The sequence below is a fragment of the Tachysurus fulvidraco genome, chromosome 24, assembly GCF_022655615.1.
Source record: "Tachysurus fulvidraco isolate hzauxx_2018 chromosome 24, HZAU_PFXX_2.0, whole genome shotgun sequence".
Classification (NCBI taxonomy): Eukaryota; Metazoa; Chordata; class Actinopteri; order Siluriformes; family Bagridae; genus Tachysurus; species Tachysurus fulvidraco.
The window spans coordinates 11355806-11380615 of record NC_062541.1 but is presented as its reverse complement, the minus strand read 5'-3'; the positions used below and the strand labels follow the sequence as shown (position 1 = coordinate 11380615).

Here is a 24810-nt window from a genome sequence, read left to right as displayed (position 1 = left end):
GACATCCGATGACATTTTAAAATCTCTCTTCCTCTCTGTTTGCTCTTTACTCTAGATTCTTTTTAGCACAAGCTGCCGTTATTGGAAGAAATGAAAAATAAAAGCCACACATGCATGTTGAGATAATTGTTCATACTGTGGCCCTTAAGGAAGAAAAAAGATCAAACTGTCGTTTAAACGCTGGCCAGATTTCCATAGTTTAAAAAAAGTTTTTTTCAGGCTCCCATTCTTGTGTTTATTACTACTCCAAATCCAGAAATCTACACGTTACTCATCCAACAAGAAGCCATCATTTCAGAGGAGCTTTCCAAAGTCAACAAGCGTAAAGAGTCCCACCTACTATGAAGTTCGACAGACACACGACTCTGAACTACAAGTGAAAAGAGAACCTTTGTGAGTGGAGCAGTGGGAGGGGAAAATAAGCCAGAGTCCGTTTCAAGCTGAAAAGGCCTTTTGTATATCAAATCCCTCCTTCACCAGCCAACAAGCTAAGCACAGCCGCCTTACATCACTGCCATCTTCAGAAATAACAGGAGCCGGGGTAAATAATACATGCCTTTATAGAGGATCCTATTTGGTCTTAGTTTCCAAATGCAGACTGGATCTCCACACATTTTAGTAAAGAGGTTCAGGATGGAGACACCAGTGGCCTTCACTTGCCTACACCACATACTACTAATAGCTTGGTCTTCACATTTGTAGACCAACTGCAGCTATTAGATATTATATATAATCAGCACAAATTGCACAACTTTTCCAACAGACAAATCAAATAATTATTGCTGGAGACATGGCTGATACACCTACACCACCAATCAATACTGCTGATGCGCAATGGACTTTACATTGATGACTTATGCTGGTTTAAGTGATTTCAAAAGTGCATAACCACACTCGATTAACATCTGTCCATGTTTGTAATAAGTACAGTGACGCACGTACTTAAAACCATAGTAAGTGCAATAGTATCCAGTTTATTTTTCAGGTAGTCCGAGATTAGGTATATAAGCTTGATTGTCCATGAGCAATGTGTGTCTGCAGACTGACAATGAAGGGCTGCTCAACCCTCTGTGCTGCAATGTGCTTGGGTTTGCTTTGTGTTGCGCTTGTGTATAAAGGCTTTCAATTTAACATTCATCCCAAGTCACTTTCTAACTTAGCCACTGCTCCTTGTAGGCCACTGGCTGTGCAAAGGAAAGATAAAACAGATATAGATACAGATGTCTGGAAAGCTAAAAACATACATTTTCAGATATAAGAGTGTTAAACTGATAGAAAGCCAGATACAGATGTCTGAAGAACTAAAGAGAAACCCATGCAGACCTTTGAAGAGCTAAACAGATACACACACAGATGTTTGAAGAGCTAAAAAGAAACAGATGCAGATGTTGAGAGATTTAAACTGAGATATGCAGATGTTTGAAGAGTTAAACAGAAACACATGCAGATGGTTGAAGAGCTAAAAAGAAACACATGTAAATGTTTGAAGAGTTAAACAGAAACACATGCAGATGTTTGAAGAGCTAAACAGAAACACATGCAGATGTTTGAAGAGCTAAACAGAAACACATGCAGATGTTTGAGGAGCTAAACATATACAGATGCAGATGTTTGGGGATTTAAACAGATACAGATGCAGGTACAGATACAGATGAGGGCACTGTATTACTATTCTGTACACTAGCATTTGACTAAAGAATAAACTGAAGTAGTGACAGATGATATCCTATTTTCACACAGTGTGCAGGACAACAGTAAGCAGGTTTAAGCATTACAATCCAGCACTGATGTGATTTAGGGTCGAGAGCATTAATGAGGCCATTGTTTCGCCTGTAAAACCGATTAGGAGACTAAACAAAGAGGCAAAGTGAAGTACCAGTTTACACAACTAAAGAAATCACTGTTTAAGTTTCTGTTTTAATGTTAAACCCCCAGAGAACCCTTAAGGAACCCATTTTAATCAGTCAATTAAAGAACTTTCAATTTTTTTTTCATTATCAAAAATTCAGTATAATGTTTCAAATGAAATTTAATCTGTTTAGAATATTTTAAAAGAAATTTAAAAACTGTGTGCATCACCAGTTGCACAAGTGGTGCTTTTGTAGGAAAATGACAGCGCTGTTGAATTCTCTAATCTGATTGGTCAGAAGTTGTTGATTAATTTTCAGCACGGCTCTGACAGAAGTTCAGGCTGAAACTCAAATCGTGTTAATGTAATTCTTGTTCTTGTAATTCTGCAGGTAAACCGTAATAAGACTAATGAAAAACTCACCATTTAAAAAAATGTGCTTTTAGATAAAAATGTACAACCATTGATATGATGAACTTTCTGTTACCAGACATTTATTGATTGATTGATTGATTGATTGATGTCTTAGGTGGGAGAGCTATGTGTATTTTATACTACCTGATCTCTCAGTACTAAGATAAGCTTCAGACAACAAGAATGATGACTGAACAGCTGTACACAGCTGTTATAACCAGTAATAACAGGAACACCACATGTTACACAACATGACATGTAACGTACAACTTGTGCTTCATTATTACCTTCTAATAAAATTTGGAACGTTTTTAGAACTCAGGAGAACCCACAACTCTAACGTCCTCAAATTTTAAGGCCTTATTCCTCTCAATATGAAGCATGCATAATATCTAGACAGAAAAGAACTGTTCAAGTTCATGATCATCACATAGTTACTGAAAAAGCCACTGCAGCTGAAGACTGTTGAACACTAGTATATGATATGTAGTATATATACACATATTTATAACCTTAAAAGTTTATTTTTGTAAAAGTTACTGAAATATGAAAAATGAACATCCCAAAAAGTAAAAGTGTACAGTACATAATGTAATGTTAATATTAGAAATAAAAGATAAGTTCCAAATAAATGATATATACTGAACACACCCTATAGATCTGACCAATAACAAGCCACTTATGAATGAACTTAAGGCTTGCGGTTTCTAATATACTAAATTATAGTGAAGTGTGAGGTTTAAAAATCAGACCGTCAGTGCAGGAAGGGAGTCTCTGAAAGTGTTCAACTTGGGATTCAGTGGAACATAAAAGTGGAGATAAAAGTCGCTGCCAGAACAGTTCTTCATTCTGTAGTAACCTGGCAATACTGAGAAAATACAAGCGATATAAATCCAAGTGCACCACCGTGTGGAGGGGAAAGAAAAATACCACCTGCATTAAACAAACAGAATGAATCTCCATAGAACAGAATTTATTTTGACTACTGTGAACTTTTTGTGCATTTCAGGATTGAGAGAGTTTTTAAAGACAAATCTACCTATAGATTACATAACATGCTAAAAACTGTAATTATTTGGACAATTAAAGGAAGACAACAATTTATCACCACTAGCATTAAATAGAGTATAAAGAACACAGAGAGAAGGCGAAGAAGAAACAATTTCATGTCTGGTCCAAAGAGGGATTTTAATGCACAATATCAAACACAACAGATACACAAACCATTACACTCATACACTATTAACCCACCCAACCATGCACACACACACACACACACTCTCCCCCCCCACACACACACACTCTCTCCCTCCCACACACACACACACTAACTCACTCCCTCCCCCCCCACACTCACTACCCCCCCCCACACTCACTACCCCCCCCACACACACACACTCTCCCTCCCACACACACTAACTCACTCCCTCCCCCCACACACTCACTATCCCCCCCCACACACACTCACTACCCCCCCACACTCTCTCCCGAACACACTCTCTCCCGAACACACTCTCTCCCGAACACACTCTCTCTCCCAAACACCCCCCCCCACACACACACTCACTCTCTTGCATGTAGAAAATCCAACAGTAAGAAGCCCTTTCAACAATATCACATGTTCAAGTTGCAGATCTATACAATTAACTAATACGATTAAAAATGAATTTGAGTTATCATACAAACTACAGAGATCAACATGTACAGAATGTGTAGATTATGGCTTTAGCATTAAGTTTTGAATTGTATACGAGACAACATGTTCGACAAATCAGGGCTTAAAAGAAACTCGAGCCAGGACAGAAGTTTTTTTTTTTCAGAACCACACAGAGCTCAGAGGCAGGATTCCCCAGGCCTTGCACAAGGCAGTGGAGTCTTCACACATCAATCAGACCAATGTCACCTATACATGCTCTAAGTGCACTGCAGGGAAGACTGGAGCATTTGGGGCCAAACATTCGGATTAGATAGTGTTATGTGATTGTATAACCACATCATCTCAGCTTTGAAAACAATGTTCCCACCACTCAGTCTGGAAAAACACTGAAGCTTTGTAATGTTAAGGAAACTGTATTTAGAATAATGTGTTGTTTGGCTGAAGACAGGAAAATAGGGTCATGATGTGTGTTGCCAGACAGTGTGGTGGGAGCAGTGTGAACTAAACTTACCAGGATAACCTGGCTGTGGCAAAAGCTAAATATATTTCTGCCACAGTGTGATCATGTATATCGTTCTTAAAAACTGCAGTCAAGAAGAAGAAAAAGTTGCATTAAAGCTCTAAGGCTGAGTGTAGTTAGAGCTGTTAGCCTTGTTGGTGTTGCATATGATAATAGAATGGTGCCGTGTGTGGGTATTGATAGTGGTATGGTAGGGATCCCCCTGATTGAGCTGGTCTGGAACAGTGTGGTTACAGCGCAGTCAGTGCCTGGGCATCAAGGAGGAAGCGAGGCGCATCAGTCAGCGCTGACCTGCGTGCTGACCTGGCCATCAGCTGTCTGGCTTGTTGATTGGATGAACATAGGCTGAGTAAGCTCCTGACCTGCTGGCATCGTCACCTGCTGGATCTGATACAACTGCTGCAGGGACAAGAGAGAGAGGATACATAAAGCAACAGACGTTTGTTGCATCTCGATAATAAAACAATTCTATTCACAGCATTTCAGTTATTATTAGAATTCCTTTAAAATCCCCGTTGCTGATGTACCAGGCCTGTAACAGAAAGACACTGATATTCTGTCTCCTTGTATTAATCACTGTTACTGTCCACACCCTTACAGTTTGGAATGGTCTGTACTGTGACATCTCCATCCACAAGAAAAGGCATTTAAGAATACAAGTGCTATGCGTATGCATCTGCGAGTGAGAGTATTTGCTCTTCTCACTATAATTAGAGCATCATTAGCTTTTCACCTTCACTTGAAATGATTAGTACTAAAAAACTAATAAAATATAAATGAGAAGTAGGAATTATATTAAAGTAAAAAAGTAAGCAAAGACAAAGCAGATGCAGCAGAACATTGCCTTGCTACTCATTAGCAAATAAAAACACAAGTAATAATACTAAACAGACCATGGTGGAGAGTGAATTAGTGTAACAGTGTGACTCTGTACCTTACCTGACCATCAGTGAACTGGTTGAACTGCTGTTGTCCTTGCTGCACTTCTGTCTGTGATACCTGCAGAGCAAAACGTACATCATGTCCCTGCAAAGGATGACACTGCAAAACGGACTGTCCAGTTACAAGTCATAGAAATCAAGCAACAGGAATAATAATAATAATAATAACAGCAGCTATTCTGATATTTGCTACTGTGGTTCTATAAGCAGATAATTTCATTAGAGGCTCTCGTGTGTTTTACCTGCTGAGCGTTGGTTGCGAGGGTCTGTATTTGTCCTTGAACGACTTGTGCTCCTGAAACTGGCTGAGCCAGACGAATGTACTGCAGGCCTCCAGCATTCAGTTGCACCTGTGGTAACACCACCATGAGACAATGAGCACCACAAAATAACCTGCATCATAGTTTTTAGACCAATACATGGACCATCGTAGAATTCAGACCTAACATACGGTCACCATGCCATGTGGGATTCTAGCATAATATACATCTGCCTTGTAAAATTCTAGGCTAATATTCAACAATTAAGATTTTTTTTTTTTTTACAAAATATTTCCATGTACCCTAAACATTAAATACCCTTATTGTTATTGTAATGTTTAGTATTAAAATGCAGCTAAAAAATATGCAGCATAACAAGTCGCTATAGTGGCAAGAATATTCACATATGAGCACAGAGTCACAGAATGATTTCACATTTACTCTTCTAACCTTTTGCAAAGGTCATCTTTTTTTTTAAGGACTTGATATAGGCAAAAAGATTAGAGATGCTATAACACCACATCCTTAATGACATGGGCATACTGGTGCAGTTCTTACAGGGATCTGCTGAATTTCTCCTGTGTTGGTGATGATTTGCTGCATGACCTGCATGGTCTGACCGGCTGGTTGCGCTGACTGGGCCTGAGCCTGGCCCTGTGCAGCCGCCTGCACTATCTGTACCTGCTGGCCCTCACCCACCTGCATGGTCACCGGAGCGCTCTATAAGAGAGGGAGAGAGAAGGAAGAAGCTAGTTAGAGAAGTGTTAAGGGTCTGAACAAATAAAGTTTTACCCTGTGCAAGAGCACCCTATACCTGTCTGGTGGTTTTCTTTCAGCAGTGATACTAAAGCTTACAACATACTTCACATCGTCCCATGTTCTAGACAGCCCTCAGGGAACTACATGAAACTGATCCAAGGACTAAGAAAGAGGAGCGCGGTAAGTCTGTGAACTCTGAGCTCTTGCAGCAAGCACAGAAACCTGGGTAGTAAATCGCCTAACCATGAAAGGCGATCAGCCAAGTCTTCAAGGAAGGACACCCAATACACATGAGCAATTTATTCAGCAGTCTGGCATTATCTGCCTGCCACGACCTCCCTCAGTGAAGAGGAGATGAACTATGGATACAGATATGTACAGTGGGAACACTTCAGGTCTTGGAGAATCCTGTCCTGATTACTCTGATCACTCTTTTTTTTTTTGGCTTCCACTGATGTGATATGATTGGATTACTGATGGCACAAAAAAACGATTTTCAATTTGAGATAAAGTATTAGGTGATGTCCATGGGCCATGAAAATACATCAAAATATATGAAATGCATCAAATCCAATCTGATACCAACCCAGCATTTCAGATCAGTATCAGACCGATACACTTTCTCAGATCAATGCATCCATATATTCCCAGATAATAAGCCACACAGTTTAATAAGAAGGCAAGCAGCATGACCTTTGCTACAGGTGCTACATATAAGGTGCAGTTTGGGCTCTGAATTGTTTACCGTGATCGGGGTAGCCTGTGACTGAGCTACCTGCACCTGCTGTAGCTGCTGCATGGTGGTCCCCTGCAACACCTAAGGATGAACACATGGCAGGAGGAAGAGAAAGAGAGAGAGCGATGGAGTGAGACAGAAAAGCTTGATCAAGCAATAAGCACATGCAAAGCAAATGGTAAGTGACACAGAGCATAAAATGCCGAGAACAAAAAAAAGTTGAAGCATAGCTTCATAGACATTGGGGGGAAAAAAAAAGAAAGTCATTTATAAGCTGATGAATAATGGCCCGAAAACAGCAATTTTGATTAAAAGTGGTGCACTTGTCACAATTGCAGTGAGACTGCAAGCTTGGTGGTGGGTGGTAGCAGTAACATAGAACAAAGCATGGCATCTCTCTTTCTCCATCCTCATGGTCAAAGCTAGAGCAACAGTCCAGTCAGCTCACAGAAACAGATTCTTTTATTCATTTTGTTTATTTCAGACATTAATTAAAATCCTGACCGATTATAGTTGGCTGACCTCACTTATGCATACTTTTTTCTGCCGTGAAAGCATTGGTCACATCTGTGACTGCTCAGCGAATAGCAGGCATGCTGAAACAGCACTGATCCTTACACACAGAATAAGGTTTCAGCACTGAGAAATAGAGCAGAGTGAGAGTGAGTGTGTAGAAAAGATCCTGAATAAAGCGAAGGGGATCAAGAGGGCACAAGTCAAAAGTTCAAACAAACAGGGACAGTGAGGAAGATGAGTAGTGAGTGAATAGAACTGAATTAGGTTAATGACAAGGACTGAAAGAGAACAGGAGACCAAAAGATGTGAAAAGGATCACCAAAGTGTCTGAGGGGAAAAAGCTCTGTGTAAGTGAGAATAGGGAACAGAGAAAGAGTGAGTGTTTGTGTGTGTGTGTGTGTGTATGTGTGTGTGTGTGAGAGAGAGAGAGAGAGAGAGAGAGAGAGAGAGAGAGAGAGAGATATTCAGATACAGAGCCAAAAAGAAAGTGTATAAGACTAAAGAGAATAAAGAGAGAAAGCGACAGCAGAAGGGGCAGCGAGTTCACATTCTGAGACCGGAATGATGTTACACTGTGGTGGATGAGAGGGTGACTGGGTTCTGCACTTCTCATTTGATAGGAAAGTGTGAATGACACCGCTCGGCATCCTCTTTTAAAGTGTGGATCAAGTAATCAAAGTGGAGTGAGCTCAAGTCTGAGGCTTTGGTGCGTGTGTGTGTGTACCAGCTACTAGTATGGTAAAGTTTCAGATACTAGTATGTCTGTCTGAGCTATAGGATGTACAATAGCAAACTGTGAAATGCCACAGTGATTGAAAGAGCTGCTAATAAGGAGCTGAATGTCCTGAATGTTTTCCACTCCACCTACTCATGTGTAACTAGAGAGTTTAAATGTAATCCAGTGTCAATGTAAAAACAAACATTTGACCCCAGTGCAAATGTGACTGTATTTTGTTTGTGTCAAGGTGAAGGTTATTGTTGAGTGTGTATACAGGAAGGGAACGGTTGCAGTGTGTGTATGTTTTACCTGGCCCTGCTGAGGCTGGGCGATGATGATTTGGCCTGGTTGGAGGGTGGTGGCAGCGGTGGCGGGTGCAGCCACCTGCTGGCCTTGCTGCTGCCCCTGCACCTGTACAGCGCCGGGTTGCTGCGCCAGCGTGAAGTAGTACTGCACTGGTTCTGTCGAGGCGACCGACTGACGCACCTCCTCCTACATACACACACGCACACACACATAGGATAAAGCCTATCACTAGGTTACATCTCCATAAAATATTTGAACACTGTAATACTAGAGGCTGACCTTGAATAAATAATTAATAGTAAAGGGCTAGGTAGAGTAATGTGAGAGTTCATGCTGTGAACTGACAGCAGCTGCACTAGGCTTGATTTCTCTAACTTTACCTGCGTCAACTGTCACCATATCCAGCAATACTTTAGATTATTTACTTTACAAATCAAAAATGTATTAAGGAATTAAATTTTTATACATTTTTTTAAAACATGGAAATACATTTATTTAATTTTATTACTATTTTAAATGCCAGTTTGTATGTGGTGGAAAAATGACAACAGTCACTACCGGTCAAGCAAATCATGGGATGACCGATGCATGGAAAGGTTACTGACATTAGGAGAAATCCACTTTTTCTACACAGCAAATCTTAGATCACGTGTCTATGTGTTAAATCTACATCAAAATACCCCTGAGAACCAAGTTAAACATTAAATAGGTAGGTAGGTAGGTAGGTAGGCAGATAGATAGATAGATAGATAGATAGATAGATAGATAGATAGATAGATAGATAGATAGATAGATAGATAGATAGATAGATAGATAGATAGATGGTGTAATTGGAAATATTCACTGTTCTCATGTTAAAAAACTCTTTGGGCTAAAAATGGTCAGTTGTATTTTCGTACTTGAGTCAATACAGTTTTTAATGACTGAACTAAATAATATGAATACTGAATGTGTCATTTTAAATAACCCAAAAGGTAGTTGTACATTTTATAAAAAGATGTCAGGTTTTTAATGAGAAGGCGAAGAATAATTTGTGAGAAAGAGCGTAAACATCCCTCTCCCAGCTTTGTAATGTCACAGCTGAGAGTGTAGGATGTTTACACACCTGCTCACACACAAACATGACAGCGGTACCAGGAGCCGTCTGATAACATCAGCCATGCTAATCAGACATACAATAGCAAGCTTTGGCCTGTGAGCGCTGCGATAGTGCTGCCGTAGTGGAGGTGTCTCCTGGAGAAACATGTCGAGTGGCTGAGGCACTCTTATAGCAGGGTCTGTGTTGTGACCTGGAGGACACTGTGGTCATTTAGTATTTGTGGCGGTGATGGAGTGGACGTTCAGTGGTAGCAGGATGCTGCAAACATCCGACTGAAAGCCTTGACTGGTCTTACCCCCAGCTTCCAGTCAAGGATGTTTACAGCACCTCCAAGCCCCCAGGAGTGGTGTTGCATAGTTCTCCTCTTCCTCAGGATCACAAAGTCGTCACTTGGTATCTTTGAGGATTTTACGTCTTTAACGTCAGTAATAAACTCTTGTCATGGGTTCCCACCTGTCGTTTGGGTGGCTTGAGGTCATCTCTTGGGACAATGTCAATGAGGAAGTCAAACTGGTCAAACTTGGTGATCGCCATGGCTATGTCATTCCTCTGGGAAAGACAAAAAAAAGAGAGAAAAAAACAGGGTGAAATAAATACACTTTAAAAAAACACTGATTAAGGCAGTATTGCAATTTGTGACAATAGTATCATGTATAGAATGTTGATCAAAAATAGTTTTTTTTTTTTGTTGAAATTATGCAAAAAAATATATATATAACTGAAGAGACACAGACATACAGTATGACTAGTAATAATCTGAAGACTTTTCAACTTCATGTCTGTAACGATCCACCCCCGCCACTAATCCATGTGCTACTTTCCTCAGGATACTGTGCTGTCAGGACCACCTCCCCATTGCCACCCCTCACATCAGCAGCTATTTTTAACCTTGTGATTAATATTTGGTGGCTAAGGGTCATATCCTCACAGTTGTTCTAGTGATGAGCGTTGTCAGGGTGACCCTGATTGACGCCAGGCCTTCACAAAGGCCAGTGCGGCAAACACGCCGCCTTAGCAACAGGAGTCAACACATGATAAAATTTACATACTCCGTGGTGTTGTGCTTGATGTTACAGGTTCTGCCTAAATCTAAATTCTACCACTCCTAATGCAAAAGGTATCAATCTATCAAAAGAGATCTAAAATTAGTTCTAGACGCCATAATATATCAATTTACTATGGGTTTTTTTTGTGTCTCACGAATCTATCTTGTTGAGAAACATTGTTGTATTTAAGTGTATTTTTAATATTGTGGAATTACAATCAAATAGGACTCAAATCTAATGCTCCATCCAAAACAAAAATCTGGCACACATCTGTGAGAGAGAGAGATGTACACAAGTGTTAATATGTAAAGAAACTGAAGATTTCCCCATTTGACCAGAAGGGTTATAGTGGTAATTATGACAAGAAAAAGCCCTGACTTGGTAATTATCAAAAGAATCAGTGATGGTAGGATCAGAGAAGAGGTTAAAGATCAGCATTTCACCTGTAGTGTGCGCCGTTTGTTGTCCTCGGTGTGTATCCACGCTCTCAAAGTGAGCTCTGTGATGAAGATCTGAGCTGCTTTGGCAAAAAGCACTGGAGCCTCTGCACTGATCATCTACAGTGTGTTGGCATGGAGAGGGTTAAAGGGTACGCAATCAAAGGCACACGTACACAAATTCTCATGGCCACACACACACACACATACACACACACACACAAAGTAAGGCTGAACCACAGTGTGTCCCAAGGTCTTTTCTCCTGTCAGTGACGCTGAGCTCTTAATTGCCTTGGCTTTCTGTTCCAGTTTAACCTTCTTCCCACTCTAAGCTCTAGTTTATTTTAAGAGTGTGAACACCACTCTACATGAATGCATGCTTCCCACACAGGACTACCTTTAAATACAAACAGTGTACTGCTCATGCCACAAATTGTGCACTCAATTGTCCAACAGAAGAGGTCAAATGAGACAAGATGGCCAAGAGATTTAAGTAGAAATGAAAGAACAAACAATGAACAGTCTTTCTCTTATTCACACTATTCCAAGTGAATGGGAGAAGGCAGGCAAAGAGAAGGACATGATTTAGGTGAGTGAATGTGACAACGGTACAAGCTTGATCACCGATCCTGTCACTCTTACCTTCACATCCTCGTCCAACTTCATGATTTTCTTGATGCGAGCAAGTGGAAGCTCCTGCACGCGAAAATCCTTCTGAAACCGAGCGGGAATGTGTCAAGGCAGGTTCATTTACATTTAAGCCAATTACAGATATCAAAGTAAATATCCACTGATCCGGATGCTAATTTACACAATGAGGGAAACATGCAGCGCAAACAACACCAAAGTTTACAGAATTTCACTTTCCACCTGAGCAGGAGCATATTCATGGGATTTCAATAAAACTGTAAAACACTACAGGCGATGTGTATTTAGTTTAAAAAGTTGGATATCGTGCTTGAATTAACTTTTATTTTATTGTTTACCTGCTGACACTAAACGGTGTGACATAAGGTTTGTCTTTTTAGCATTTTCTGCTCTTTGTTTATTCACCGTCAACTTTTAGAACCACGTAGTCGTCTCTGAATTTCAGCCAATCAGATAATCATTTCATATTTATTTCACTGAATTGCGATGGTTTTTTTGGAAGTGAGTCGATTAATTACAGCAGCTTCCAGAATGTAGCATGGCACCCAGTTATGATGTGATTATATGTAAGGTAATAAGAATGTAAACGATGAGATGCAGGATTGTAACAATTTTGTCTTATTGCATTATTTTCTTTTCTATTGTAGACTTGCAAACCTCCCAAAATAATCCTCTGTATGTAAGAAGTACAAATAAACAGTTTCCAGTTTGTCTGATTCCACAACATTTCAGTGTTCCAATAAAATGTTATTTGATTTTTATAACCGATGGTTATAAAATATGACTTCATCTACTTCCGTTTAAATGCTTAAAAGGTGTATTAAACCTACAATAATCCTAATTTTATACCCCACTAATAAAACCTGTGACTCACAATAGCTTACTGTTCGGTCCCTTTAACGCTTCTATTATCACACGCTGCTTCTTCTATTCTGAGCAACTCTTGAGTATTCTCATGCTTTCACCCATTTAATTAGAGAGATCATGAAGCGGTTGACGAATTTTATACCACAGTGAGGTTCCTGATCTCTTCCATGACCCTGGGCCAGAAGGACTGCAGGTTCTGCTGGGCATCTGTTCCAGCGGCTCCGAAGGAGTCTCCTGACATGTCTAGACCTTCTAAAAAAAAAAGAGAGAGAGAGAGAGACATCAGAGAAATCAAACATTAAGGCCCCTGACATTGCAAATAAAACTGTAATTAGACTAAAAAGAAAACAAATTATAAGCTTTATAAGTCCGTTCTCAGCTGAAAGTTCTTCCATGTTTATTCATTGTGCCACACCGCAGCAGTGTACAGGAGAGGAGCAACACCACTCCAAACTTCTTCCGCAAACTGGAATCCCTGGAGTCTACATTGTTTCTGAGGTTTGGACCAAATGTGACACTCTGAATAGGCAGCTCTATGTGTATCGCAAGAAATCACCCATATACACACTGACACACACACTTGTGAAACGAGTGGGCCTGGGTTATCAGGCTGGGGCTTAGAGAGTATAGCTGGCAGGTTACTACGGCATGAGAGGAATTCTGCTCACAAGTTCAGCCAACCTGCCTGAGCTTGTGCTTCTGGGGAACGCAGCGCTGCTCACACTTTTTCCCTTTAACCACTCTGGCAGAAAAAAGGAAAGACAAAAATAGCTGGGTGGGGTGCCACTGGTGCACAAGCCAAAGTAAAGACAACTAGGCTCTGTGCAAGATCAAGACAAAGTGCTAAGGGTTTAGTCAGAGGAGCAATCAGACTTGTGTGTGGCATCATGATATGGGTCAAATGCAGCAGAACACCCTTGCATACATTATTACAAACGAGAGGATAAGCACAACAGAGCTTTCAACAGAGACCAATAACTATGTGCTTGCTCACTAAATCTATTGCTTTTAAAATGAGAATACAGATCAATAGCATTAGAGCAGAAACAATTCCAATAAATAAATCATATGTATTGACTTGGGCCTGGCTGCATGAAATATGGCCATGTCCCTTTTTTAGAGTTGAAAGTGTGATGATAAAAAAAAAAAAAAAAAAACTAGAACACTGTGTTAATGCTAATGGATCTGAAGTATCGCTTAGCATCAATTTAATAGCGGGGGGCAGAAAAGAAATTGCCTTGGACAGAAATGCACTGTTTGCATTTGATTAGTTTTGCCAAGGTTAATTTAAGAAACAATAAAAACAGCATCTGGCTTTGGTCTTGTTATAGTCGTTCTGTCTCTGAATAGGGACGGCTGATTCTTAGAACTGGCCACAGATAAGAAATAATAATTAGATGATTCACTTAACACTGTTTAAATAACTAGCAAGCTAATTACTACACAGTAACAGCAGGACTACTGTCAAAGGCCCAAAGAAGTGGGGCAGCAAATTAAAACAGCAAATCTTCCATTTAAGGAGTGATGCATCAGCATAGCCAGGCTGGCTGTTTTAACTCGTAGCCATGTCAACCTTTTATTCTGAAACATGACATGATAAATGACCCACCAACAACAGGCTGTTTCTTGGTCTATCGTAAACCAAATGAATGCAGATGCATATTTACATCATACGCATGTACATGCAGGTCTCAAAAGCCACCAGGGTTTAATATACAGAACCCTGGGACCTGCTGTCTTCACTTGATAAACAAATAATTGAACTGTCTGCATTTTTTGTACTCTCAGGCATTGACTGCTCTTGCCCTTCAGCAAACAGGGCAGTGGTGGTGTTGGATTTCTCCTGACCTGTGCGCCTGCCTCACTGGCAGCGTCTACTGCTTTTCCGCCTCTCGAAAAGTCAATGCTGCCTGCACGAGCTGAATCAGCAGGATCTTTTCTGCTAGCCCCGGCCTGTTTCATGCAGGTGGCACCGCAGCGCTTGCTAGTACCTCAGCAAAGGTGTGCGCCTCCATTTCACACCTCCCAGAGCTGCTTGGGGTGAAAATGGTGGACTGAAATATGCCGCACTTAATTAGCTCCATTATAATGGCAGCTGCTTCAGGTGTTACACAGGAGGACGTACAGAGCATGTTTCTTTTGCGTAACTCGTTTGATGTTTGATGGAGCAGGTCACGAGATGCAACTCCAAGCCTCTCGAGAGCCCTGAGAAAAGCATGTGCCTATTGTGCTGACTCAAACACAACGAGAAACTCTGCTCCCGGCCAAATGACTGCACTTTCCAAGTTTTAAATGATGGACTGCACAAACACTAGTGCATTATGTGACCACACAAAGTTTTTCCATTTAGGAATGTTTAATTATACTAATGAATACTAAATCAGACATGTGCGGTAAAACTGAAGATAGAACTAACATCAGACACAACTACAGTCAGGCAAAATACTAAAATGACTGAAAATGTCTTCATAGTCTTAAAATTCTGCTTGTTTTAATGGCCAGGCTATGAGGGAAGTGAACATGGTTTTGTGTCTACTAAAGAAAAACCAGTCACTGATTTACACTGTGACTCCTGTTGTTATGTCTAAAGTCCAAGACTAATGTCAACAGCACCTTATTAAAACAACTAACTTTACAAACGCCCCACCAGATTGATCCTTTGCTAAGCCCCCCCCCCTGGTTACTGTTGCTACGTCTCTAAACAAGTCATGTGGAATATTCTGTGTCCCAGGTAAAGATTTACCACTAGAAATTTCCAGCGAAGACATCCAAAATGTCAGCTGTCTCTCCTCTGTCACACAGCTACAGGGAGGTTAAAGACAAACGCGTTCTTCCTTCGAGACACACGACACCAATGCCTAGCGCATCTTTTGGAGCTGCTGATCGTGTCGCATTACAGGGCAGCAGAACACACTCGGAGGAAAGTTACGACCCGCTTCCGCCTACGAGACCTTGCTAGTTTTGTGTGATTGACCAGCGCAAGACAGTACACCATTCCTCCCATCCTGAATGCACCACCAGGTTTGCTTGCTTGGCTCCGGGCCATGGAAGCATTTGAAGTCTTAATAACATGACAGTCTTTCAGCAGCATGTAACCAAAAAAAAAAGACGGAGGCTAAATCCTAGTTAAACTGTCAGCAACCCTTTGAATAGGGGACTAATCTACACAAGGCTTCATAACAATCAATTATCTTACATCAGCTCATACTTTAGCTATGTTTAGCCTTAAAAAGCAAAGTGTTAACAATGACAAGGAAATACTTTATACAGGCTAGCTAGCTGAAAACCATGATGCACATATAGATATAGTGCTTGTATATTGTTTAATCCAGACCCTACACTGCAAACCCTTCCCCCTGCCACCCAACATCTGGGAAACGAAGGTTTGTCCAAGGTGCCCTTGCCTAGGTGCATTTGCTAAGCTATGATTGGCTGATCGGTGTTTAAAGGACGGACTTGGTCACTTGCAACTTAACGCAAAGAATTTAACTAATCACAAAATAACCTGAACTATAACATGCTCTAAAAATGAGTGAGGGGGAGGATTTTACTACCAGTGATCTCTAGATCATGTTATCATTTCATGTCTTTCTCCTCCCCGCCCTCATTCCTTGAAAATAGAGCACTGATGAGAGCAGATATAAACGAGTAACACAACCTTATCTGACATCTAAATGCTAAAGGCACGGGGAGGGGGGTGTGGTACAGAGAAATGGGCACGGAACAATTTGGAACAAAGGGATGGTGTGTGTTTAGAAAAGTATGTCTCTGCCATTGAATTAGCAGACTTTTTACATGGATTGAACTATTTACGAATAACACGTCATGGTAAAGAGATTCTCTCTGTCAAGCGTTACAAGATGTCCTTGACTACGCAAACTGCTAGATTTGAAAACTAAATGCATCTCAAAATAAACAGGGCATGAATTTCAATGTTACAGGCACAAGCAGATGCCTTTTCTCACAGACGTTCCCATGTTATTAAAAGGTCATCTCAAGGATACTAAACACACAAGTCTGGTGATATTTAGCTATCTATTGAGGATTCAGTAACCACTGTGACATTCTCACATAGCGGACAATCGGGGGGAAAGCTGCCACGGTTACTGGTTAATCATCAACCCCGACAAAACAAAGCGACAAGCAATGCTACGACGAATTACAAATTAACCAGCTAATAACCTTCTGCTTGTTTTGAAAGCTAAAGACAGTTGAAACGGGATAACAGCCAACAGAGCTGTGCTGTATGACCTATGAATGATCACAGTGCACCTATAGCTCACTGCTGCTAAACATGTCCTTTATTCAGCCTCATACCAACTCCAGGAAGCGGTTACTGATCTCTCAAGGTCATTGAATAGAGGAGAGAGGGAGGGAAAAATGAGTAAGGTAGGGAGGGATGAAAAAATGCGGGAGATACAGTAGCAGAGAAGAAAGAGAGAGGGGAACAGAGACCTCCTGCTCTAGCTCTTGCTGACCCTATGTTAAACCCGAGAAGACAATTTGCGTGCCGGTGTCTCCAGAGAGCAAACGGATGCTGAAAGAGCCTTTCTTGTGTGATGGTCCGTGAGGCATGTACTGTCCTCTCAGTCTCACGCTCTCCCTGCTGACTGAGTGACTGTGCGAGCCGCTCTCACATTCTTGTGACCTTCATATGCCAACAGGCCCCACTAGCACAGACGGGTACAAAAAGCTAATGCTAGCTCCAGAGAAAACACTTGGCAGATTCATTTTCAATCTGAAAGCATTGTCCTAAGTTTAAAGTGCCTGGGTCATCAGATAGAATGTGCAAAAGGTCACCTTTGGATGGATCGACAGCATACGTGACGCTCTACCGTCCGAAGCTCGTGTTCTCCATCACTTTTTTTGGTTCCATATTGCCAATGGAGCAGTGAGGGCTTAAATGATATTCAAGTCTCATGCAAACAACAAATTGCAGTGGGATTTGGCAGTAACTTGGAGCTATTTTTAGCATACGCACCACCCCCCACAGATCAGGACTCTAATATCTGAGGTACTGGTGGAAACTTTCAATTAGAAGGAGAACAGAAATCGGAATGGATCTCAGATTCGTTTAGCATGCACTAAACGAGAGAAAAGTACCTCAGTGGAGTTGTTGAAACATGAGAAAGAAGGAAAAGACAAGTAGCTCCCACAAACCAACTCTAAACCTTATCATGGGACCATCTCAAGTTTGTCCCCTAGACACTACCAGCATATTTGCCCTCTGCTCTACATCACTGTCAGTAAAGTGTAAACAAGCCATGAAGGACTGGGCCTTGAAGGTGAAGCAGGACTTTTGTTCACAAACACAATCATCATCTTCTCACCGCTCAAAACGCAAAAGATACACAAAAGACATTTCTACATGTTGTTAACATGTCCGGAACCAAACAATTCTGACACTATGACATTTTTGGTTAAAAGAAGCATGTAAAGAAAAATGTCAACAATATGACAGCTTCAAGTTGAATTTTTATTTCAAAATATATTCCATGTTCTATTAATATAAATATAAAAACCCAAGAAAGAAAGCAAAAGGGAAAAAGGAGGAGGAGACACACGGTATAGGACAGAGAACAGGACAGAGAAAGCATCCCATTTCAAATGAACACAGAGTGAGAGTAACAGACAACAAACACAGGTTGGTTTGTGGGACCGCTGCCCAAACGCAGATGTCAGACTTACCTTGTGCCCTTCATAGTGCACTGCAGCCTGGAGGAAGATCCGAGTTTCTGTTAGAGCTGGACAGAGAAACTCTCTTGTCCACAGGCTCTGTCCTGGGAGCAAACAAAGGCTGTGTGTTGGGCAGACAGTCGGCATTGCACGCCGATCCCAAAGCCGAGAGGAAAGCAACAACCCCCCTTTTCAAAACCCCCTCCGCTTTCACTACCCCATCAACTCCTACCCCCCCTTCCCTAAATACACAGCCCCCTTCCATTCCTCCTCTGACTATACTAAAAGCACCTACAGCCTTCAGTCCATCTGTGCCTGGCCACGCTTCTGTTTGTCTTTCACTTGACCCCTGCTTCAATGTGAAGTCAGAGAGAAAACAGCAGAGAAAGTGAGAGACGGGAGGAGAGCGACTGTAGATCAGTATAGCAAGTGCTGGACAAAAAATCTCCTGCCTGCTTTCCCTTTAACACTTGAAAGTAAGCAATCTAGCCTGCTACGTGATACTTATGGCCCGCCTCTCCTCCAGATCCCACCCTTTTCTTCTCTTTTCTTTAAATCCCATGGAGCCCTTTTTCTCTTCCACTGGCTCAGCTGACTGTCCTCAGGCTGTGTAATTCCACCCTCCGACCGCCCAAGCGCCCGCCCTCCCATTCCTCATACTATTTCTGCTCCACCCCTTTTCACAGAGAGTCAACTTCCTGTTTTAAGTTACCTTGAGAAGTGGGGTAGGGGTCAGGGAAGGAAAAAAATGAACAGCGAGAAAACAACAGACAAAAGGACGGAGTGGAAAAAAGACGGACACGACGAAGGTGGAGGAGGGTCTCTGTCCACTAGCTTTACAACCCTTCTGTGCTGATCTCGTCTCCTGCTGGAGCTGGACGGAGCTGGAGGGAACAACTGGCTTCTCACCAACAACTGTGCCTTGCTTATTTACAATGTCAAACAAAATGTCTCTAGATCCCGCCCCTCTGACTCGCACACTGGCTGGTCGGCCGGTGACGTAAATCACCCAGAGACCACCGGTTGGCTCTGAGGCGCGTCAGAGTGGCTGCCGCATGCCGTCGCCGGATGATTTAAAGTGGAATGTCACACAGGGCAGATAAGCCGTCACACAGGCACGCAAGGACATCTGTGCACTGAAGCTCTATAGAAAGTGCAATTCATTGATGCCGTTTAACATGACATGAAATTGTAAGCAGCGCATCAATAAAGAGAACACGGTTCACAGGAAACAGAGCGGTTAGAGGTGACCTTAAGGTGAACAGGCCAAATATGCTGACAAAATCTGTCATATGCAAACACATCTTCCGGAAATAGATACACAACCATGAAGACGATCAGCTTGAAAAAAGCTAATGTCTGTTCAGTCTGTGGGTTTATTTCAATCTTGTTATGTAGGTAATATTAAAAAACAACTTGTATAACAAAGGTTATTTCAACTGCTGTCTTTCTAATAAAAGTCAAGCAGCTCATTTCATGGAAAGCATGTTACTGATTTACACAACACAATCCACCACTTCAAGAGAGCTTTACAGAACAGAGGACAAGGAAAATATATTTATGTCACAACATGACATACTAGAGTAATTTGCATTTTCTTAAAATTACAGTGGTAAAATAAAATAAAAATCTGACAAGATGACCAGGACAGATCTGTATTGTTGATAGAGAAGATGGAGGCATTTTAAACAAGCCTGAAATGGCGGAAAGACCTCAAGGTTATCCCGGTTGTTCCAATGAATATCTGCGGCTCCGTGAGGACGAGCATTAGTAGACAAATCACTACAAGTGGGACAAGCAGATTTGGGGGTCGGGCTGGTGGACGAGTAGCTTTAACATCCAGAGTTTCTCATTTGGTGTGTGTGTGTTTAATCATAATGCTCTTCACGGTGATGCAATGCACCTTGAAGCTGTAATTCAAGCTCAAGCTACTTGTTCTGAATCTCTATGCCTGCAGATCTAAAAACATCTGTCGAGGGGCAGACGATGTTTACGCAGTCAGGTGCAAGTACAGAATGTGAAGACACTGACGGAACCAAGCACAATAAGATGCTAGCCAGACAGTAATGTTTTCTCTGTGCAACATAGGCCAAAGATGAAGCGCACACAATCTACCGCATTAGGACATTGGTACAAGAGGATAATGACCTTATACACCTTCATGACTTTTTACTTGTATTATGTTAGCCATCACATTTTAGCAAAATGTAGTATGTTTCTGAAACAAGCAACACACAGAACCAGGCAGCACATTGGAGATTTTACTGACAGTAATCCAGCTACATTATGATTTCCTCACCTGAACTATAGTCAGGCAAAGTGTTAATGTTTGTCTGTGTGGTAACGGGATACAAAAGACTAGTGAATGATTACACCTCAGTGGAGCAGGAGAGATAATAATTTGTTTAACCGAAGCATGATTCTTAACTTTATGCAAAAAAAGAGCAAACGCTTCATCACATTTAAACTCATCCACTTAGAGCTGCTTTACACTTCTGCACTGAAGCGTATTTGCCAGATATTACGATTACCTTTGATGAAGAAATGCAAGCTGACAGGCACAGTATAAACAGTGAATCATGGATATTCATATATTAACATTTACAGCATTTAGCAGACGCCCTTATTCACGACTTACATTTTATCTCATTTTTATACAACTGAGCAATTGAGGCTTAAGGGCCTTGCTAGGGGCCCAACAGTGGCAGCTTGGTGGATGTAGGAATCAAACTCTGCCCTTCCGATTGGTAGCCCAACACCTTAACCACTAGGCTACCACATCCCTTTTTATTCACAGACCTGCACTTCACCAACGAGAAAACGTGACCCCAAAACATTTTATCAAGTATTACTGCAAATATACTCTAAATATACTGCTAATGCACTCTGATGAGCATTAAGCACCTGAAAAATTCCTGGTCAAGTGTGTCAGGGTGAAAAGTCACTGGGAACTAGATCCTGTGTTACAACAACACAGAAAACTTCCTGCTACGTGATACTATATCACATTTTCTGCATTGTCTAAGGAGTCTTCTAACCATAACTAATAGTTCAAAATAAATCTCTAGCAATACGCATTAAACATGCTTCTGTTGATGTGCTTCATGTTTCCGGTACAAATTTCAGAGCTAGTGCAGTTGATGATGATAATAATAATGAGTGGGATGTGGGATGCTCTCAATGGTTATACAGGAAACCAAAGAGTTCACTAATGTGAAATGAATAACTCGGTTATTTGAAATAAAAACACAGTCCCCGATCTGAATTAGGATGTATTTATTCAAAGATAGTTCACAACTGAATATGAGCAGCTGCCAAATACCATAAATGTAAAAACCCACCGACAATTAAAGTTTAAAACAAAAACATTAACTTTACTGCGATTTTATTGTATGTAAATCCTGAACATCAGAATATAGTGTTTATTCTCCCTGTTCCAGGTCACCATAGTGGATCGTCTGATTTGCACATCTGATTTTGTCATAGATTTCATGCCTGATGCCCTTTCTGACACAGCCCTCCCATTTTATCTGGGACTGCGTGGAAATGGGATGGACACTAGCCTGTGAGACCGTACTGTAAAGAGAGCACACTGACCACTAGCTCTGGATAGTGACAACTAGCATGCATTATTGGGTTAAAGACTAATATGTGGAAAGATGTCTTCAACAGTTTTTAAACTACACAAGCACCATGCTGTAGTGAATCTGTGGCATCTACAGAAAGAGAGAGAGAAAGAGAGAGACAGCGAGAGCGAGACAGAGAGCAAAACAGAGTGCGAGACGTGTTCATTTGTAAAATGAGAGCTGGAATCTTTAAAACGTCACAAACTGTGCAGACTCATTATCTCATTACAGTTAAACTTATACACAGGTGGGAGGCTCCTGTTGAACCCCAACCTTAAACAAACCTTAGCGTAGGAAGCGTCTCACTACGCCGGGTCCTATCATACACAACTCGCTCTAAACTGCAAAGACAACAACTGTAACATAAAAGCAAAAAGATTTTTATTACTTCAGATGTGAACCGATCGTCTTACTAATTACACTAAAATAAACAACATGGCTGCTGAATACATTTCCTTCATGGAGACGGTGAACTGTCACTTCCTGTGTTACAGCAACACCTACTGTTATCAGACACTGCAGCCTAAGTGCAGGACTGTGTGGTTCCAACTCTGACTCACCAACATTTTAATGTGAGCCTGTTATCACTGCCACAGATTATTTCCAAGGCTGTTATTTTAAGATACATGGGTTCTAATGACTGCTGATCTCTATAAGAAATCAGCACTAACATTTGCTTACCCTTAATTCAAAATAAAGCCATTTAATGCAAGTGACCTGCTACAGATAGGATTTATCATCCCAATAATATCAGAGATATTTAAGGATATCATGCGTGAAACGTTCTGAACAGTTCAAGAACGTGGACTTTTATCTTGTCCATGATTTTTGCTGATATGTACTTTTGTTCACGTCCTTTACATTTCTTTTTTTTTACCGTTGATATCCTTTCACACTTTTATACACTCCTCTAACTTAAAAAGGTCACTATTCTGTATTCTGGGTCTCGTGATCACTTCTTTTGAGCTCGTTTGCTCAGAGCAAACCGAGATTTGCTTTAAATGAGCCTTTATCAAGCAGGACTTCATGAACACCACCATAATGAGCCACATTCACATGTGAACTAGAACATTTTAACATTTAACTTAGTACTGAATTTACGAAAAATAAGGCACACAGAGACTCGAAACGGTCTATTTGTGTGTCATTTCAACAATTATTCGTACTAATAATAAAATGTGACTTGTATTTCATGGGGTCAAGTCATTAGTCCACACTTACTAATGTGACCTGGCTACAAAGTTACAAGAAGAAAAAAAACTCTCTCAAGGAAAAATGACAGGACTAACATTCCAGTGTGCATTTACTCCATTTTAACATGTTTTATGTTACTGTTTTTCGATAGCTTGAGATTTTCTGGTCGCCTGAGAAGAAGAGAAACAGGGACTTTTACAGTATATCAGTCAGTAAAAGTGCCCAGTGAACACAGAGAGCTCCTCTATGAGCTGCAGCTTGTTTACCAAACAACAGCTAGCTTTTAAAAAATCCGCTTTGTTTGACTCAGTAGACAAAATCGACCAGCGGATTATTTATAAGTAACATTTAGATTTATAAGTAACATTACAATAAAAAAAACCCCAGACTGTAAAGTTGTGAAACGGTTGAAAGTTTGGAGACAAAGCTCGGTGTTATGAGTAGGCCGCAAACATACTGTATATTATGTTGGTTCAGCTGAGAGCAACACAGACAAACTCTCTCAACTAATCCTATGCACAAGTTTCCTAAATGTTTGTAAAGTCCTGAAACGCATACTAACCAATAAAGACTACGTTTGGATCTGTCCTTCAGACCAATCAAACCTCGGACTAGATTCCACCAATCAAGGTTTCTAAGGACTCCGATAGTTGAGAAACTAACGCCATTTCGGCTCAACACGGACCACCGCGTAAACCGTATACGATAGACACCAGGAGCCAAGATGGCGGAACGTGTTTCACAGTTTCGAGTCACTTCCACTCCTTTCCACTAGCCACCAATAAGCGCCTCAGAGAGCGAGGAGGGAAATGGCGCCTATATTCATCCTCCAAAACAATCGTCCATTGGATGAGAACGTTCATTGGTCCGAGGAAACCCCCTCATGACCTTAATATGATGTCTACACACGATAACAAGAGAACGCGAACACGTCAAGGAAATTTAATTCTGTACTTACTTTTAGTGACGAATTCGTAGACTAGTCCGCAACAGCGTTATTTTTTATTTATTCGGAACGCTTACAAGAGCCAAGATGGCCGCCGCTTTGACAACTGGTTCAGAAACCGGAAGTTGTATTGCGTAGCTTGTGACGTCGAGCGCCTCGTACACAAGTGCGAGTTCAGGTTTAAACCGAGGAGCCAGACATCAACAGCTTTATGTGCTTTTTATTAACTGCTCACACTTAGGAGATGTTATGGAAATCTTTTATATAAATTCCAATCTGTCAAGTCAGTCTAAGGACAATAAAACTACTGATATCACTAAACATCTGGACAGCATTTGTTTCTTTACCCTTCTGATAACTATGCTTTTGTAAAAGCAGCATAAAGCACATTAGATGTGTCTGTATAGAAATATTTGTGGAGTGTGTAGCTTTCCTGGTTTTCTATTAATCCTCTGGAAAGTAAACGGTTGTGTGCTGTTCTGAGGTCACACACATGCATGGTAGGGTGACTGGTGTCTGTGTGTGAGATTATGCCCTGCCTTGTACCCCAAGTCCCCTGTCATAGGCCCCGGGGCCTCTCTATAGTAGCAGTGCA

General features: G+C 41.1%; 1 protein-coding gene across 11 annotated transcripts; it reads right to left on the bottom strand.

Moving 5' to 3' along the window:
• Nucleotides 1–4497: 4497 nt before the first annotated feature.
• On the bottom strand, nt 4498–24385 carry nfyc (nuclear transcription factor Y, gamma). Of its 11 annotated transcripts, none has more exons than XM_027176051.2 (11): nt 24228–24385; nt 12916–13025; nt 11901–11972; nt 11265–11378; nt 10229–10324; nt 8680–8862; nt 7146–7217; nt 6200–6361; nt 5624–5731; nt 5380–5481; nt 4498–4839 (listed from the first exon to the last, which is right to left on the bottom strand). In XM_027176051.2, exons 2-11 carry the CDS (start codon nt 13012–13014, stop codon nt 4717–4719), a joined length of 1131 nt encoding a protein of 376 aa, XP_027031852.1. In that variant the 5' UTR covers nt 13015–13025; nt 24228–24385; the 3' UTR covers nt 4498–4716. The 11 variants fall into 11 exon arrangements, with proteins under 11 accessions (XP_027031852.1, XP_027031855.1, XP_027031858.1 ...); XM_027176054.2 differs by having other exon boundaries at nt 11901–11969; XM_027176057.2 differs by having other exon boundaries at nt 5380–5439; nt 24228–24384.
• Between the last annotated feature and the right edge of the window lie 425 nt (nt 24386–24810).

Bases quoted from the DNA above. Each gene is read 5' to 3' on its own strand.
- nfyc (XM_027176051.2), bottom strand. From the start codon at position 13,014: ATGTCAGGAGACTCCTTCGGAGCCGCTGGAACAGATGCCCAGCAGAAC. The intron at 8,863-10,228 runs GTGGGAACCCAT...GTGTGTATGTAG, and splicing joins TCAAGCCACCCAAACGACAG to GAGGAGGTGCGTCAGTCGGT. The intron at 7,218-8,679 runs GTAAAACATACA...GTTCATCCTTAG, and splicing joins CCCAGCCTCAGCAGGGCCAG to GTGTTGCAGGGGACCACCAT.